This window comes from Triplophysa dalaica, chromosome 12 (genome assembly GCF_015846415.1).
Source record: "Triplophysa dalaica isolate WHDGS20190420 chromosome 12, ASM1584641v1, whole genome shotgun sequence".
In the NCBI taxonomy this organism is placed as follows: domain Eukaryota; kingdom Metazoa; phylum Chordata; class Actinopteri; order Cypriniformes; family Nemacheilidae; genus Triplophysa; species Triplophysa dalaica.
Window position 1 is genome coordinate 2,781,762 of NC_079553.1, and position 15,846 is coordinate 2,797,607.

Consider the following 15,846-nt stretch of genomic DNA (forward strand, 5'->3'; position numbering starts at 1 on the left):
TCCATACAAGGAGACTAGCGGTTTATGTAGATAGAAAAAGCTCATTCTAGGTAATAAAAACAAAACGCTTCATTATCTAGGTCTATACAACCTCTGAAGGCATAGTTATGTATATTACATTGCATTTCTGTCAATAGATCCTCCAGAAAATGACACACGGGACCTTTAAGTGTCACTAACCTTTCCTTTGGTGAAACCACATAAAACAGAAATGTTTGTCTTCTCACTAAAATGAGCCACGCGATACGTGTTAAAAGAGGCTGCCGTTGTGAAATACTCTGGGTTTTTCGAGACTGCCCTTGTCATCCTGTCTACATTTCAGAAAGGGATTGTACAGCTTGTTCATATGTACATAACAAAATGATTAGATAAGAGACCAAATGACAAAGAGGCTCTTGTTCACAAGTGCAACATCTGACTAGTGAACGGTGTCTGTTTAAGTTTTCTGGTGCGGATCACACGCTTCACTGCTCTCTCATACATGACATTCATATGACTTGGAGGAAATGGGTTCCTTGATGTTCATCTTGTTAGTAAAACCCATTCATTCCTGAGTGCACTTATAAGGTTTTGTACTCGCCTTGTTGTAGCGTAACACGAAAAGCAGCATTCACACTATACGCTCGCAGCTTTATGTAAACAGTCTTTATGCATATGAGCTCAATATGTGAGCAGGGTGTGTTTTGCAAGCACACCAAAATAAAACGAACCGTATTGCACTTGTTTCTACGTAATTGCACAATCCCTTCATTTCCAGACTTCGTGGAGCGCGGTGTACGTCAGACGTTTGTGTGTAATATCACAGGTGGCCCTGGTTGAGCCACCACTCAATAACACCCCAATGGCAGGGTGCAATAATATTGGTACATTAAGATGATTTAGGGCTATAGCTAACGTACATGATTTGTTTGCTTAAAACCAGGGAGATTATTGTTTCAGCACAACACATTCTCAATCTCATTTCACCCGCCTTCATAATCAAATTAAGGTTCATTCTAGGCAGAGGACTCCAGTTGTGCACAGGCGCACAGTCGACTACGCCCTCCAACTGCATTTGTTTTCCTCGTAAATTGTGGCTTTTACTGAGAGGATGTTGTGGGTGGATGCTGAGCTGGCAGGACCGTAAAAGTAGATATTAGATTGTCTTCGTTCCATCATGTGAGTGAGTGATGTTAGTTTGTGTTTATTTTTTCATTCGAACCCTATTCTGTCCACTTGCTCCAGTGTATAGAAGTGGGTCAATGGGTTCACAAAACATACCTCTTAAGTTATATTTCAGGCTTATTTATTCCATATTCCTGTCCATACAAGTCATTCATTTGGGGATAGGCATATGCATCTATAAATCGTTGAACACAATGCAATCTTATATAACTGTTCTATACAGTATGTGTGGCTTGGCACGAATGTGTGCAGTGCTGAGTCTGGCATTATCATCTCACTTATGTAAGTCCCATGCCACACACCTGAAGAGCCGGTACCGGCTTAACCAGGGACAGCATGCTATAATTAGATAGATAAAAATCAAAGCTAAATCCAGCATAAGAGAGACATCTAGGCTGTTGAATGACATGTTATATAAATGATGGGATGATTTATAGTCTCAGTCGGTTTGGACGCTTTTGGATGAAAGTATTGCAGATATCTTTAATTATGACGTGGATGACTCATTCTCAGATGTTAATCATTATTTGATCATTAAGTTGCTGTGTTGGGGAAAGAGTAGCGTGTCATGTTCAGTTAGAAACGTATCATTTAGAATGAGGTACTTTAAAACTAATCAGCTTTAATGTGTTTGGTCCTTGCAATGCATCCAATTTCCATCCATCATGTTTTCTTTTGAGAGTGCCGATGTTCACAGTTGAATACTGTACCGTTGTGTGAAAGCATGCTTTAAGTACTCTGTACTCAAGATGTACATCATATACACATATTTCAATGAGCATCAATCTCTTGGATTTTGCAGCACCTTTCTCGTGATGTCGTCTGGCGCCATCTAGCGGATATAAATATACAAAAAAATCTCACTGCGATGTAACAAAATACGTACACAGGTTCGTTTACATTAACTTTAAAAAATATTGTTTTCCAAACTTCACATTACAAACAAGTTTTTTTTCATCAGAAAGGCGAAAATCATAAAAGCATTAACCTCTTAGTTTTAAATTCGAATCTTCCGCTTTGATCGAGACTCCTCCTCCTCATCAGTGATTGGACAAAGACGTGACGTCAGGTACAGTTTATTTCCAACATGTAAATTCGACGCTCTATCTTCTTTGTCTTTCTTCTATATGTTCAGATGACATTGCATGTATTTTTAGTATATTTTATGTAGTGTGTGCAAAGTCATATTTCATTATTGTCATCTCTGGATTGGTTAAAAAAACTGTTTTGACAAAGTAAAAAAAAATGACGCTCTTGCATTGCCACTCTGACGCAAGTGGCACAAGAAATTTCTCATAAAATCATGTATAATTTGTGGTCTTTAATACTACCATGTAAAAAAAACACGAACATATAGTATAACCTTTACGCAAACGTTACACTAAACAAACATCACATTTTTATATAAATTTTATTTATACGTTAAAAATAACATTTTAAATAAGTAACTACATCGATTACGTTTGTTTGTTTGTTATATATATATAATAAATCTAGTTAAATAAAGTTCCTTTCAATACGTCAGAGAGGTGCCATGTGACCCAAGCCCTCCAATGAGCGTGTCTATTAGTGGAAACTTCATAGAACAAATGTATGAACGTAATGACGTACAATTTGTACATAAATGAACGATTACATTTATAATTTAATGTTGAGATTCATAGTCTGTTCGATCCACGCTTACAATCCACTCAGTTCAACGACGAGTGGCAACGCTAGAGGTCAGTCCTGAGTATTACATCTCACGACACGTGTTGTTTTGGGTCTCCTCGATGCTATTCGCTGACACCCAAACAAACCGGATGATGGCCTCCTTCCTCTGAATCATAGACGTTTTTAATGAACGCTTTTACATCATTAACATTAAGGAGTACAGGTACAGTGAAACGTTCAGTTTATTTAGGCTGTTCTTCTCTTTTTGCACCTCTCGTGTCATGTGTACCAATATGGACGTGCACCGCAATGTTATGTAATATATGAGTCTAATGCGCATAGGTTTGACATTATGTGTTGCGTTATGAAAATCGACTAAACAACTTATGAACATCACGCAATAGAAAAGTAGACATTATTTTGTGTGTTTTGTTTTGTGCCTTGTCTAGTGTCTACAAGGTCATGGTTATCCCATAACCCGCCTGTGTGTTATATTTATGTCTATTTGGAAGTTTTTATCCGAAGTGACTCATCCTTAACTTATTATGCTCTCAAAAAATAAAAGTGATGATGTCATTGCCTCTTTCCCATTTACGTTTTATGTATTTGAGTGATAGATTTTCTATTCTGTTCACTATATAATGCCATTTTGTAAATAAACCTCACTTGTCTCTTTTACACAGCTAGTGTGGATCAATGATGAAGTACATACTCGTGACAGGAGGGGTGATATCTGGCATTGGGAAGGGCATCATAGCCAGCAGTGTGGGCACAATACTCAAATCCTGTGGTCTGCACGTCACTGCTATTAAGATCGACCCCTACATTAATATTGATGCCGGCACCTTCTCTCCTTATGAACATGGTGAGTGCAAAACTGTTTTGATGATATGCATATTTGTACATGCACATACATTTTATAAGAACAAATAAGGTACGCAAAAGCTTTGTCAGCTTGCTTTTTCGTGTGAGTGTTTGGAAAGATGTCTAACCCTGGTCAACAGGTGAGGTATTCGTGCTGGATGATGGCGGTGAAGTTGACTTGGATTTAGGGAACTATGAGCGTTTTTTGGACATCCGGCTAACCAGGGACAACAATCTGACCACCGGCAAGATCTACCAGTCTGTTATAACGAAAGAGAGACGAGGGGATTATCTGGGGAAAACTGTACAAGGTGAGTTACGCAATAAAGTCACAAACCAAGGTTTGGAATATAAATAAGAAACACGACATAAATGCAATATGTATGTATATTAATCTTCAGCTGTAGTACAGAAATACTTGAGCACAAAGTTTCTTCTGTGAATTGTGCTATCAACCTATTTGCATTTGATCTCAACACGACAAAAGCTTAAATGCTCTCTCGATAGTAAGTCGATTTGAATAAAATCATTTGCCGAACTGAATACATGTAAATGATGTAAATTTCAATCTACACTCGTTGTTCATAGTCAATACTGTCAATTAAAACAGGTGGTTGTCATGTTCTATACATGACTGTAATATAATACATATAAAGGTGTCACTAAGGTGATTATGGGTTATTTTACGCAGTGGTGCCGCACATTACGGATGCTATTCAGGAATGGGTTATGGGACAGTCTAAAGTCTCAGTGGACGATGACGGTGTTGAACCAGAAGTCTGTGTCATTGAGGTAAGAGTCTGTTGTAAATTATTGTCGTACTAAACCATAGAAAACAGTGGAAGCTTTTTTCCGTCTACTTGAGTTAAGTTCCGTTTATACTCGAGCGTCGGACCTATACCGTAGCCAACGCTGAGCCGCATACCCTACGCCGTAGCCTGACACGCACCCCTCCGAAAATGTAACAACGTGTCAACTCAACACGGCCCTCAAGCACTGGGATTAGAATGTTTGAACCACTCCCTCAGGTCGAAAAACTCTGCGATAGAGTCATGTTCACTCAAAAGCTTTTCCGAATGAATTATCCAAGTAAAATATTTTATGCTTCTTTATTAAACATCTCAAATCTGCAACAAAAGTGACTGTTTACTTGCCGCCATTACTGCTAATGCTTCTCAAACGAGCCACTTCTTCTTCGGCTCTTGTCTTTGTTACACAAGCAACACACGTAGTTATTCGTTGCCTGTCGACGCGGACAACGACGTAGAAGTATAAATGGAAACCGACACATAGATCCGACGCTTGAGTATAAACTTATCTTTACTCGAGCACATTCGATCTTTTACTCTAACGCATAATCGATGTGAGTTATGAATAGTTCACCTTCAAAATGGAAATATTGTTGTCATTTTAAACGTGTTTAAAATCACTTTTTCAAGAAGATGTTTTGCAACATTAAACCTTGACTGTTTTTTGTAACGTTGGTCCCTATTGACAGTTTTTGGTTTTCAAAATATCTTCTTTTCTGTTCGGATTTTCATGTTCAAGGTCAACTATTCTTTTAAACTGTTGGTCAAGTAGCATTCCAATACGATTGACAAACATTTAACGTTATTTCCACAGCTTGGAGGTACAGTTGGAGATATCGAGAGTATGCCTTTCATTGAAGCTTTCAGACAGTTTCAGTTCAAAGTGAAACGGGAAAACTTTTGCAACATCCATGTCAGCCTGGTCCCTCAGGTATGAAAACCAAGTCACACAACACAGTTTTGTTTTGACCAATAGCTATACTTAAACAACTGCAGCATGTGAAAATCTTATCGGCTGTTTTGTGTTTATGTCGTGGATGCATTTTCAGCCTAATTCTACAGGCGAACAAAAAACTAAACCCACACAGAACAGTGTTCGAGAGCTTCGTGGACTAGGCTTATCCCCAGACCTGGTGAGTCTATACGCGAGTCCGTGTGAAGTCAGATAAATGTTAATAAAAGTGTCCGAAATTGTTTTCTGGTTTCCGTCTTGGCAGATTGTTTGTCGTTGTTCCACTCCATTGGAGACGGCCGTCAAAGAGAAGATCTCCATGTTTTGCCATGTAGAACCTGAGCAGGTAGTGAAGTAGAAATCAAGTCGAACAATTTTTCGTAGCATTTCACGAAACGTTTATGAAGCACAATTTCACAATTTTTCTATGCTAACTTTGGATGAAAGGCTTTGTCTACGTAAATATAAACCTTTTCCCGTAGGTGATCTGCATACATGATGTCTCCTCCCTCTATAGAGTACCTCTACTGCTGGAGGATCAAGGTATAGTTGACTATTTCTGCCGCAGGCTGGATTTGCCCGTCGAGATGAGGCAACGTAAAATGCTTACAAAGTGGAAGGAGATGTCAGACAGGTTTGAGCTGTTTGACCACTTTGTCTTACTTCCAGATGTTTTTGACAGTGGCGATTTCATCACAGCTGTTTATGTTTCGTGTGGCCTAGATCTGACAGACTCTCTGAGAAAACTTCCATTGCTTTAGTGGGCAAGTACACCAAACTGTCTGATTCCTATGCTTCGGTGATTAAAGCCCTGGAGCACTCGGCCCTGGCTATCAACTATAAGCTAGAGGTCAAGGTAAGATACATTTACCGTAGTGTCTGTGGCATTGGACAGTATTCGAGCCCTCATTGCGCATTTGACCAAGTTGTATTGTGAAAGAAGTGTACTATCTTTCAGTACATAGATTCTGCAGACCTGGAGCCAGCTACACAGCAAGAGGAGCCGGTGAAATACCATGAGGCCTGGCAGAAGCTCTGCAGTTCTGAGTGAGTTGTGTTACACACAATGTGTCACAATAAGAGACCCATGTCTATACTTAGATATTATGTGTCTCACTGGAATACTGGATTCGGTTGCAGCAGTCTGATATTCCTCAATAAACACACCAAATCTGCACATCCAGGTTACGTATGTTTTATGCAGTAAAATATATAATCTCAGATTGAAATGTTGTGTCCTAATGCTGATGAGGAAAGTTGTGAAATGAACAAAATGATATGGGTTATGAAAATAGCTTTCATCTAGTTGGTCTGCAAATTCCTTTAATATATTGATAAATAAATGCTGTTGCTGGTGCCATGTAATTGAGAAATTGCTGGTTTACTATTGGTTTGCATGACCATCATGAATGCGTATTTCGACTGTGATGCAAATGCCAGCTTGCACTTCTAGTGGAGTTCTTGTTCCTGGAGGCTTTGGGGTACGAGGTACTGAGGGAAAAATTCAAGCCATCAACTGGGCTAGAAAGCAGAAAAAGCCGTTTTTAGGTAAAAAATGTCTGTTTTGCATACTTGTAGAAGTTTTGATTTGAAAAGATTGAATGGTTGAACTGATATGATCTTGTTTTGCAGGTGTTTGTTTGGGTATGCAGCTGGCAGTGTGTGAATTTGCTCGTAATGTTCTTGGTTGGGAAGGTATGAAAAGACACAATCGGTTTTTTATTTGTCTTTAAATTTATTTATTTTTAAGCTAAGATAGAGCATGGTGCTAGCAACGCCAAGGTCATGGGTTCGATCCCAGGGGATTCCACATACTTAGAAACAAACGTATAGTATAATGCAATGTAAGTGATTTGGATAAAAGCGTCTGCCAAATGCCAAAAACGATTTATCGTCAATATTTATTTATTTCTCAACAGATGCCAATTCCACAGAATTTGATCCAGAAACAAAACACCCTGTGGTGAGTATCGTTTCTTTTGTGACATTTTTTTCATCAATTTAATCGTTCCATCTTTGAGGTAATATGTGAACCCTGTACAACAAAACCAGTTTTATGGGTCAATTATTCGAAATTGAGATTTTTACATAATCTGAAAGATGAAAAAATAAGATTTCTATGGATGTATGAGTTGTTACAATAGGACAGTATCTGGCAACCGTTTAAAACTCTGGATACTTAGAGTGCAAAAATCAAAATATTGAGAAAATTGCCTTTGAAGTTGTTAATCAGGGGCACTGTGGCAGACCATCCACTCACAAAAATAAAGTTTTTATACATTTAAGGTAGGAAATTTACAAAATATCTTCATGGAACAAGAGCTTTATTTAATTTAATTTAACAAAAAATGTTCCTGTGCTACTTTACACTGGTTTTGTGATCCAGGGTAACATATTTGATTGTTTAATGCAGGTGATTGAAATGCCAGAGCATAATCCTGGGCAGAAGGGAGGAACCATGCGGTTGGGGAAAAGACGGACCATGTTCAAAAGCAACTCCAGTGTTATTCGTACGTTGTGATCTTTTGTGCTTGCAGGCAAAATTTAAAGGTCACATATCACAAAAATAGAAACTGACACCATCGTCTTAAGTTCTGAATATGCGCTATGCTGATATTTAAAATTTGGAACAAATAAGTTTGACTTTCATTACTTTTTGTAGGAAAGCTGTATGGAGATGCTGAATATGTGGATGAAAGGCACCGTCATCGCTTTGAGGTTCACAATATAAATTAAAATAGTAAATTCTAAAAAAAATCCTTTTTTATTAATTTTGAACTTGATATTTTTACAGGTGAATCCAGAACTGAAGCATCACTTTGAGGAGAGAGGGTTCCGATTTGTGGGTGAAGATCTGGAGGGGGAACGAATGGAGATCATTGAACTTGAGGGTTAGTGAATGTCCAATGTTTCAACCCTTGGCTCTTGAAGTCTTGGACTTTTATTAGCTAGATTCTTCTCTGTTTTGCAGATCATTGTTATTTTGTTGGCGTACAGTTCCACCCTGAGTTCACCTCTCGTCCCATCAAACCCTCACCACCTTATTTTGGCCTTTTACTGGCAGCATCTGGGAAACTGCAGAACTACCTGCAGAAAGGCTGTAGACTCTCACCTCGGTAATTTTTGCACTGACCTATATTTGAGATATTGAGTCCTAATTAATTTAAATTACTACCATGTGCAGTCTCTCGCAGATCAGTTAAACTATTTAAATTCTATAATTGATTTTTTTAAATACTTTTCTGTTTTAGGGATACTTACAGTGACCGGAGTGACAGCAGTTCACCAGACTCCGATATCTCTGAGATTAAATTCCCATCAGTTGCTTAAAAGAACAAAAAATGTATTTATGACAGCATTTCATGATATTATGAATTTGAATAAATGATTATAAAATACCTTTGTGAGTTTTATGCAAAATATTACGTTTTAATACAAAACATCTACAGATGGTCATTTAGGCTATGAAAAAACAACATTGTGTGGGGTTTAGTGCTTTTTCACGCCAAGGACTTTTAACATCCACACTTTTCACAAGCGTACTTTTATTTTGTAAGTCGCGTACGCTACACTCTCGCGAGATTTCACTGCTCCGTTCACCAGAAGAGGCGCATGCAAACAACAACATCAATTTTACGAGACATTTTGCATTTTTCCAACTGAAGAATGTCAAGGATGAGGAGATAGTACCGCGTTATTTTCATCAGGTATTACTCTACTTAACCATCTTATAATAAGGTTACATAAGACAAATGTTATTAGCGTAACAAACCGCTGATAGCCGCAAATGTTTACTCGTTAACGTTAGCCGCTAACATGACACGCTTGTGTGAATCGCTCAGTCCTTATAAATGAACAGTTACCGTGCTCGAGTTGAAAGGAAGGTGTAGTTTTTAACTGAAATAACTACCTGTGTAAATATATATAAAGATATATATTTTTATAAAAATTGTGTATCCACCTGAGAAGAGCTAACAGGCTAAATCGGTTAGCTAGCGTAGCCAAATGTCACATCTGAAGTTATTACAGTAAGTTAGCGCTTCGGTTAAGAATTCTGCAATGCTGTTATTGTTTTTTTGTTTTTACTTAATTGTTAGTATATCGCTAAATATTACATTACAATTTGTCAGTAAACCGTTACCTTTCTATATCGATCAATTTGACCTACTATAAGGTGTTATATAGGTTGTGTAATGCACTGACTCAACACATCGTTCTTGATCCTCTTTTTTTAGCAAACAGAATAGTCTCGATTCTGTCTTTCAAAAGGCTTATGACAGATATCTGTTGACCGGAGTAGTATGACACAGTACCCATCACAGACCAGCCGCTCAAACTTCTACACTGTTGTGAAAGCAGAAGCTTCCTCCACACCGCCCATCTCCACCATGGCCAACAGTACTGTCGCTCCAGGCAAAGTCCCAGGCACCCCTGGGCCTGCAGGGAGACTGAGTCCTGAAGGTCCTCAGGTATTGGGCAAGGAGTCAAAATGTATTCCTGTAATTTTATATGTTACAATCTTTTAAAATGAAATCGTTTTTCATACAGGTGCTCAGTAAGAAGAAGCTCCAGGATCTCGTGCGGGAAATTGACCCTAATGAACAACTTGACGAAGATGTGGAGGAGGTGAGTTGCTCAACTAAGGGCTCCGTTAAATAGTTTCATTCCGTTTTATTGAATGAATCCTGACCCTGTCTGTCTTCTCCTTAGATGCTCTTGCAGATTGCAGATGACTTCATCGAAAGCGTGGTGACCGCTGCATGCCAGCTTGCCCGACACAGAAAGTCGAACACTCTTGAAGTAAAGGATGTCCAGCTGCATCTCGGTGAGTGTTTCGTTTGAATACTCTTTCCCTTTTTGTGCAACACTACCTAACCCCAACATTGCATAACAGAGCGCCAGTGGAATATGTGGATTCCTGGCTTTGGTTCAGATGAGATCCGACCGTACAAGAAGGCATGCACGACAGAAGCTCACAAACAGGTCAGCCATCGGTCTCATGTATTTACGATTGTTTTATATCTTTTTATGAAAGAAATTGCACATGTCTAAACATCTTTATCTGCCTTTACAGAGAATGGCACTGATTCGCAAAACAACCAAAAAGTAGGATCTGGGGCACAACAGACCTTTTTCTTTCTTACTTTTTCTTGGGAGTTTTGGAAACGGGGAGGGTTTGAATCTGTAAATGTTATTCAGAGGGGCAGAGTGCTGTATCATTTACATTAAAGTTGTGTTGACATTTCACACATGGAAAAGGTGAGCAGGAATTTACATAATATTCTGTACAGTTTAGTTTTTGTTACAACCATCATATATACACCATACATATATTGCTATGTACATTGTCAAACACCACGTCTAAGTCAGCGTCCTTGGGCACCTTGGTCTCTGGCTTGGTGCTATTTTGTGGTGTTTATTATCTTGAAGATCTCTGTTAAAAATAATCTTTTATTGTTTTACCCACAACAACTTTTGCTCAGCTGGCATTAGTAGCTATGCACAATTATTAATCACCATGTGTCTGTTTTGTTCATAGTGTTCAGTGTTATAGACCTTTTAAGTAATGCTTTGTAGTGTAGATTCAAACATCCTGTGTGACTTTCTAAAAGTAAAATGAGTCAAATTCATTTTTACTAGCTAAATAAATATTGGGTATAATCACTTAGAGAGAATTATATATGTGTGCAGTTATTATGAGGCGTTAAACCCCTCTGCTATGGGTTTGTGGGTGGATTTGAACATTTTGAGGAGTTTGGCATAATTATTTTGTATCAGTGTTTTACAGTTGCTTGATTTTTTCTTCATGAATAAAGACAGCTGTGATTTATTTCACACTGAACTCGCTTAACAGATTGTGTTTATTATTTCTGAAAACATATCCTGGGTTATATAAAAATGTATAAAGATTGAGAGGCAACTCTGAATATGTTAACACCCATTATATATGAATTTAGTCATTTACAAATGTACAGGATTAGGTCTCACATACCTTCTGCAGAATGTTAGGCTATTTTGAATGATTTCAGATGGGTCTTAAAGGGATACGCCACCCAATCCCGAAGTTCTTCCTTAATTCTGTTGAACACAAAGATATTTGTAAAAATGTTAGCAACTGAATTTCTGAGGCACCATTAACTACCAAAGTTGAAAAAAAGGTTACCTAGAAAAGTTTGCTTTCCTTAATTCTTCAAAATATCTTATTTTGTGTTCAATATAAAGGTTATACAATAATTGATTCTACAATGGTAGTTAACGGTGACTCAGAAATGTAAGTTGCTAACATGCTTTAATATATCTTTCTCTGTTTGTCAGAACAAGGACATTTATTCAGGTTTGGAACTTCAGGGTGAGCAAATGATGACAGAATTTTTATTTTTGGGTGGAGTATCGACTGTCTGTACTATTTGAAATAACCTGAATATACTCAGTTTTGCACAAATAAATTAAGATTTCTAGAATTATGAGACAGACTAAACAAACAACATCTTGGGGCTAAAAATAGACTGATGAACAAATATTTAAGGTATGTTTGTGGTAAAATAATTGAAAACATATTGAGGTCACATTTTACATGAAATGATGGGGGAATTACTTGTGCACGAAACATTTTAATAAACCACTTTTTATAACATACCATTTTTCCTCAGTGATTGTATTAAAAATATTGTCACGGGAAAATACAATTTCTTCTTTTAACATTTTCTTAACATTTTTTGTGACATGCAAATGATTTTCATATGTTTCGGTAAAGTTGGTAAATAAGGAAATTTTGAGTCGAGATGCACTTGATCCACGGGGTGAGGAAATAGTTGTCTGTTTAAATTTTCTTATGTACAATCTTATACCTTGGGCCCTTAAGGTTTTCGCTTTTAACTTAATGTTAAGTTTAAAGACCTAAGTGCTTTTCAAGATGTTGACATGTTTTAAGTCAACACGCACAGCTCTTTTTTTCCTTAGCAGGTTCATTGAGTTTGACCCTCTGGAGTGATTTCATTGTAGGTCCTGAGGTCTTGACTCCATCCCAACCTTCACGCACTTGCACCTCTCCGCTCTTCAACCCCTGATAAACCCTTCGGGTCAACAGTTCAAAGGCTTCTTTCACATTGTGACCTGTTTTGGATGAGGCCTCAATATAGGGAGCTCCCAGCTGGCTCGCGAGTTTTTCTGCCTCAGCCCGGTCCACCGCCCGCTCTCCTTCTTTTGCTCGGTCGCTCTTGTGACCCACCAACACGAAGAGCACACTGTACGGGTGGACGCGCTCCCGCACCTCATCGTACCACTGCCTCAGATGATTGAAAGAGTCGCGGTTGCACAGATCGAACACAAGCAGACCTCCAACTGAGTTGCGGTAATATGAACGAGTGACAGATCTGAAAACACAGAGCATGAACGTATAAGCAACAGCAGATTTACCTTATTTTATTCTCAAAATATTCGTTTATTCACCCTCATGTCATTTAATACCTGTGTATGACTAAGATATTTTGAGAAATGAGCGGTTTTGTGTCCATACAATGGATGTGAATGGGAGCCAGTGTTGTTTGGTTACAAAACATTCTTCAAAATATCTTCTTTTGTGTTTAGCGAACAAATTCATACAGCTTTTATATGTCGTGAGGGTGAATCAATGAAAAATGTTGTTGGGTTTCTTTAAGTGAAATATCTGTATACAGTTGAAAATTGCCCTTGAATGGAGTCAAGTATAAGTTTTGTGATGAGACTGACTCACAGCGGTTAAAACATGAACTGCCGTAAATAACTCTATTACATGGAATATATAAAAGGAAGCAGTCAGCATATGGCTCTCTATGCAGAGGCCGGTATGTTGTAGATATTTATACTTCCCAAAAATAACATTGTTTGAATACGTCAAACCTGCTGTATCATATGCTGTTATTTTACGGAAGGAAAAAACGTCAAACTATTTAGAGAAGCCGTACTTCTAAGAAAACCTACACTAGTCATATGCTTGTTTAAAATCTTGTCGCCTTTATTCACATGACTCATTCATTTCATTTTTAACCAATCAGCAGCTATAGGAGAACGGTTTGGACAGCTAGTAGATGCTGCGTTTATAACTTACCTAAACCTCTCTTGACCAGCTGTATCCCAGAACTGCAATTTCACCCTTACCCCAGGCTCCACCTCTAGGAAGTGTACAAAGAAGTCCACTCCGACTGTCTGGTTTATACACTCCAGAAACAGATCCTCTGTGTAGCGCTTCAACATGGATGACTTGCCCACAGTGGAGTCTCCAAGCATGATGATGCGAAACTGGTACTGCCACAAAGTGAGATCCATGGCGAACGACAAGGCCACACTTGACTCGCTTACCACTCTTTGATGAAGGTTGTCACTCTACACGAATCGACGGAGGTCTGAGCAGAGAACTCCTGCACTTAGTATTTAGCAGACCATTGATACGATTTAAAGCTTAGTAGAGGTGAAGCCATACTTCCTCATTTTCTTCACAAGACTGTTTTTGTGTTTGAATGTTGTGGGGTGGGACCTGCCAGAAGTTGATCTGCTGCTTTAATCTTTGCCTGTTCATACTTGTAAGTGGGAGGGGTTTAACAGACTGGGTTTATAAAGAACAGCGCTGGAATTTTTCCTAGGCCAAAGAGAGCGAGCATGTGGTATCATATCAGGACAAGCCCGGCATTTCCTGATGTGGTCATTTCGGGACATCTGTGAGGGAAACAAGCACGTATAATAAGAGAAAATATTTAAACCTAAGCTTTAAAAAATAGGTCAACCATGAGGATGTTTCTCCACCCAGGTCATGGCCTTTAAAGATTGCTGGAATACTTCCAATGTTGTGATGAAATCGCATTCTATTAGACACAGTTCAATGAAACATCACCGACTGTTGTTGAGAAATTCTCAGTGTTCTCCAGTCTTGTTCATTTCAACTTTAAATAATCATGCACTCACCCTCATGTTATTCCAAACATGTAGGACTTATTTCGGCAGAACATGAAAGAAGATATTTGAAAGAATGTTGATAAGTAAACAACATTGGGCAGCCACTGTATTGACAAAAAATGATCTTCTTTTGTGTTCCCAATAAAGAATCACATACAGGTTTTTTTTTTTGGGTGAACTGTCCCTTTAGGGCAGTTTCCTTTCAAAAGTTTCCATAATTATGAGGCTTTCCAGACCGGAGGTGGACAACAATTGAGACAACTCCCATGGGACGCACAGTCAGATTATTTCAACTGTCTTGGCTCATAAATAAATCCACAATAACAGTCATACAAATTCTTACGTTGTATGCCAACACTTAGTTTCTATTTTGTGGACAGGTAGAATACTTTATGACTCTAGAAAGCGCTTTATTTTATTACTAGTTACAATGTTTTACTGCTTTGGGTGTTTGTATATGTGGACCAAGTGATTTCTTTTAGATTCACATGGGTGGGGATCCAATGAAGCACAATAAACATACATTATCTACTTGAGGGAGAGAGAAAGCAGAAGTATATGAGCACTGGTTCAAAGCTCGAGTATACAACGTACGGCTGTGTTCGCGAATACGTTTGCAATAACAAATGGTGTTAAGTTATTTAAAGGACATTTATGAAAGCGTTTATGCGACCAAACCTGATTTGTAAGTCTTAAATGCACACTAAGAGAAGTATTTATTTTTAGTTTGTGAAAAACACCGCACCCAGCATCTGGGACAAATAGTCATTGTGTCAGTCATTCACGAGTTCTGTTAACACTGCACACATTCAAAAGGTGAACACTCACATTGTACTTTAAACCAATACTTTATTCCAGAAAATTGTTTGTTGCATGAGGGATTACACCACAATTGCGGAATAGTACTCATTTTTGACAAACTGATTGAAAACAAAATTTGGTTGACCTTAAAGGTTTATGAGATATATGTGTTAAGAGACAAAGCCTGAATTGTTTTGATCATTCTGAGTCGCTACAGATGTTTTGTACATATGGTATCCACTCAGTTTAAAGACATATCGTATCCACTCAGCATGCCTTGATATATCCGCCGGGTCAACAGCTCAAAAATCTCTGCCACATTGTGACCAGTTTTGGCAGAGACCTCGAAGTATGGTGCTCTTAGCCTCATCTCGATTCACTTTCTGCATGTTCTGGTCACACTTGTGTCCAACCAGCATGAAAAGCACAGTGTCCAGATGCTTCAGCAGCACATCTCTCTGTGCAGGTACTCGGCATGTTCGAAAGATGTTCTATCACCCAGGTCAAACACCAGCAGGATTCCTTTTTCTCCAGGTAACCAATTGCATGTTGAAGGCCTTAAAACATTACAGTTTTTTATCAGTGATTAAGATACAAATGCTAGATGTAAGGACACACACACTCCAGCTAGCACACCTACGTTTGTAAGACGTTGGCTTAAGATCTTGAGATCTG

At 38.4% G+C, this 15,846-nt stretch overlaps 3 protein-coding genes across 5 annotated transcripts in view; 2 read left to right on the forward strand and 1 right to left on the reverse strand.

Annotated features, from left to right (window-relative positions):
* Positions 1–8,840, forward strand: part of ctps1b (CTP synthase 1b) — a 43,500-nt gene extending 34,660 nt beyond the window's left edge. Inside the window, exons 1-18 of one of the 3 annotated variants that reach the window (XM_056762300.1) lie at positions 2,742–3,040; positions 3,501–3,682; positions 3,822–3,992; positions 4,373–4,473; positions 5,305–5,421; positions 5,540–5,623; positions 5,708–5,788; positions 5,925–6,076; positions 6,166–6,298; positions 6,401–6,489; positions 6,896–6,990; positions 7,075–7,137; positions 7,362–7,405; positions 7,856–7,952; positions 8,105–8,160; positions 8,237–8,333; positions 8,414–8,558; positions 8,694–8,840. In XM_056762300.1, the coding sequence (XP_056618278.1) occupies positions 3,514–3,682; positions 3,822–3,992; positions 4,373–4,473; positions 5,305–5,421; positions 5,540–5,623; positions 5,708–5,788; positions 5,925–6,076; positions 6,166–6,298; positions 6,401–6,489; positions 6,896–6,990; positions 7,075–7,137; positions 7,362–7,405; positions 7,856–7,952; positions 8,105–8,160; positions 8,237–8,333; positions 8,414–8,558; positions 8,694–8,772 (1,773 nt within the window). In that variant the 5' untranslated portion in view covers positions 2,742–3,040; positions 3,501–3,513 and the 3' untranslated portion in view covers positions 8,773–8,840. Of the gene's footprint in view, positions 1–2,741; positions 3,041–3,500; positions 3,683–3,821; positions 3,993–4,372; positions 4,474–5,304; positions 5,422–5,539; positions 5,624–5,707; positions 5,789–5,924; positions 6,077–6,165; positions 6,299–6,400; positions 6,490–6,895; positions 6,991–7,074; positions 7,138–7,361; positions 7,406–7,855; positions 7,953–8,104; positions 8,161–8,236; positions 8,334–8,413; positions 8,559–8,693 lie in introns of those variants that run through there. The other 2 variants (XM_056762301.1, XM_056762302.1) reach the window with 2 other exon arrangements.
* A 132-nt stretch (positions 8,841–8,972) lies between these two features.
* Positions 8,973–11,293, forward strand: taf12 (TAF12 RNA polymerase II, TATA box binding protein (TBP)-associated factor). The gene is made up of 6 exons (XM_056762305.1): positions 8,973–9,149; positions 9,678–9,911; positions 9,991–10,068; positions 10,153–10,267; positions 10,337–10,425; positions 10,517–11,293. Exons 2-6 carry the CDS (start codon positions 9,744–9,746, stop codon positions 10,550–10,552), a joined length of 486 nt encoding a protein of 161 aa, XP_056618283.1. The 5' UTR covers positions 8,973–9,149; positions 9,678–9,743; the 3' UTR covers positions 10,553–11,293.
* Positions 11,285–14,133, reverse strand: rab42b (RAB42, member RAS oncogene family). The gene is made up of 2 exons (XM_056762303.1): positions 13,529–14,133; positions 11,285–12,815 (listed from the first exon to the last, which is right to left on the reverse strand). Exons 1-2 carry the CDS (start codon positions 13,744–13,746, stop codon positions 12,374–12,376), a joined length of 660 nt encoding a protein of 219 aa, XP_056618281.1. The 5' UTR covers positions 13,747–14,133; the 3' UTR covers positions 11,285–12,373.
* Positions 14,134–15,846: the final 1,713 nt, after the last annotated feature.

Excerpts from the sequence above, each read along its gene's own strand:
- taf12 (XM_056762305.1), top strand. The coding sequence starts at position 9,744 with ATGACACAGTACCCATCACAGACCAGCCGCTCAAACTTCTACACTGTT. Across the intron at positions 10,069-10,152 it reads TTGACGAAGATGTGGAGGAG|ATGCTCTTGCAGATTGCAGA; the intron begins GTGAGTTGCTCA and ends TCTTCTCCTTAG. Across the intron at positions 10,426-10,516 it reads CGACAGAAGCTCACAAACAG|AGAATGGCACTGATTCGCAA; the intron begins GTCAGCCATCGG and ends CTGCCTTTACAG.
- rab42b (XM_056762303.1), bottom strand. The coding sequence starts at position 13,746 with ATGGATCTCACTTTGTGGCAGTACCAGTTTCGCATCATCATGCTTGGA. Across the intron at positions 12,816-13,528 it reads GCTGGTCAAGAGAGGTTTAG|ATCTGTCACTCGTTCATATT; the intron begins GTAAGTTATAAA and ends CTGTGTTTTCAG.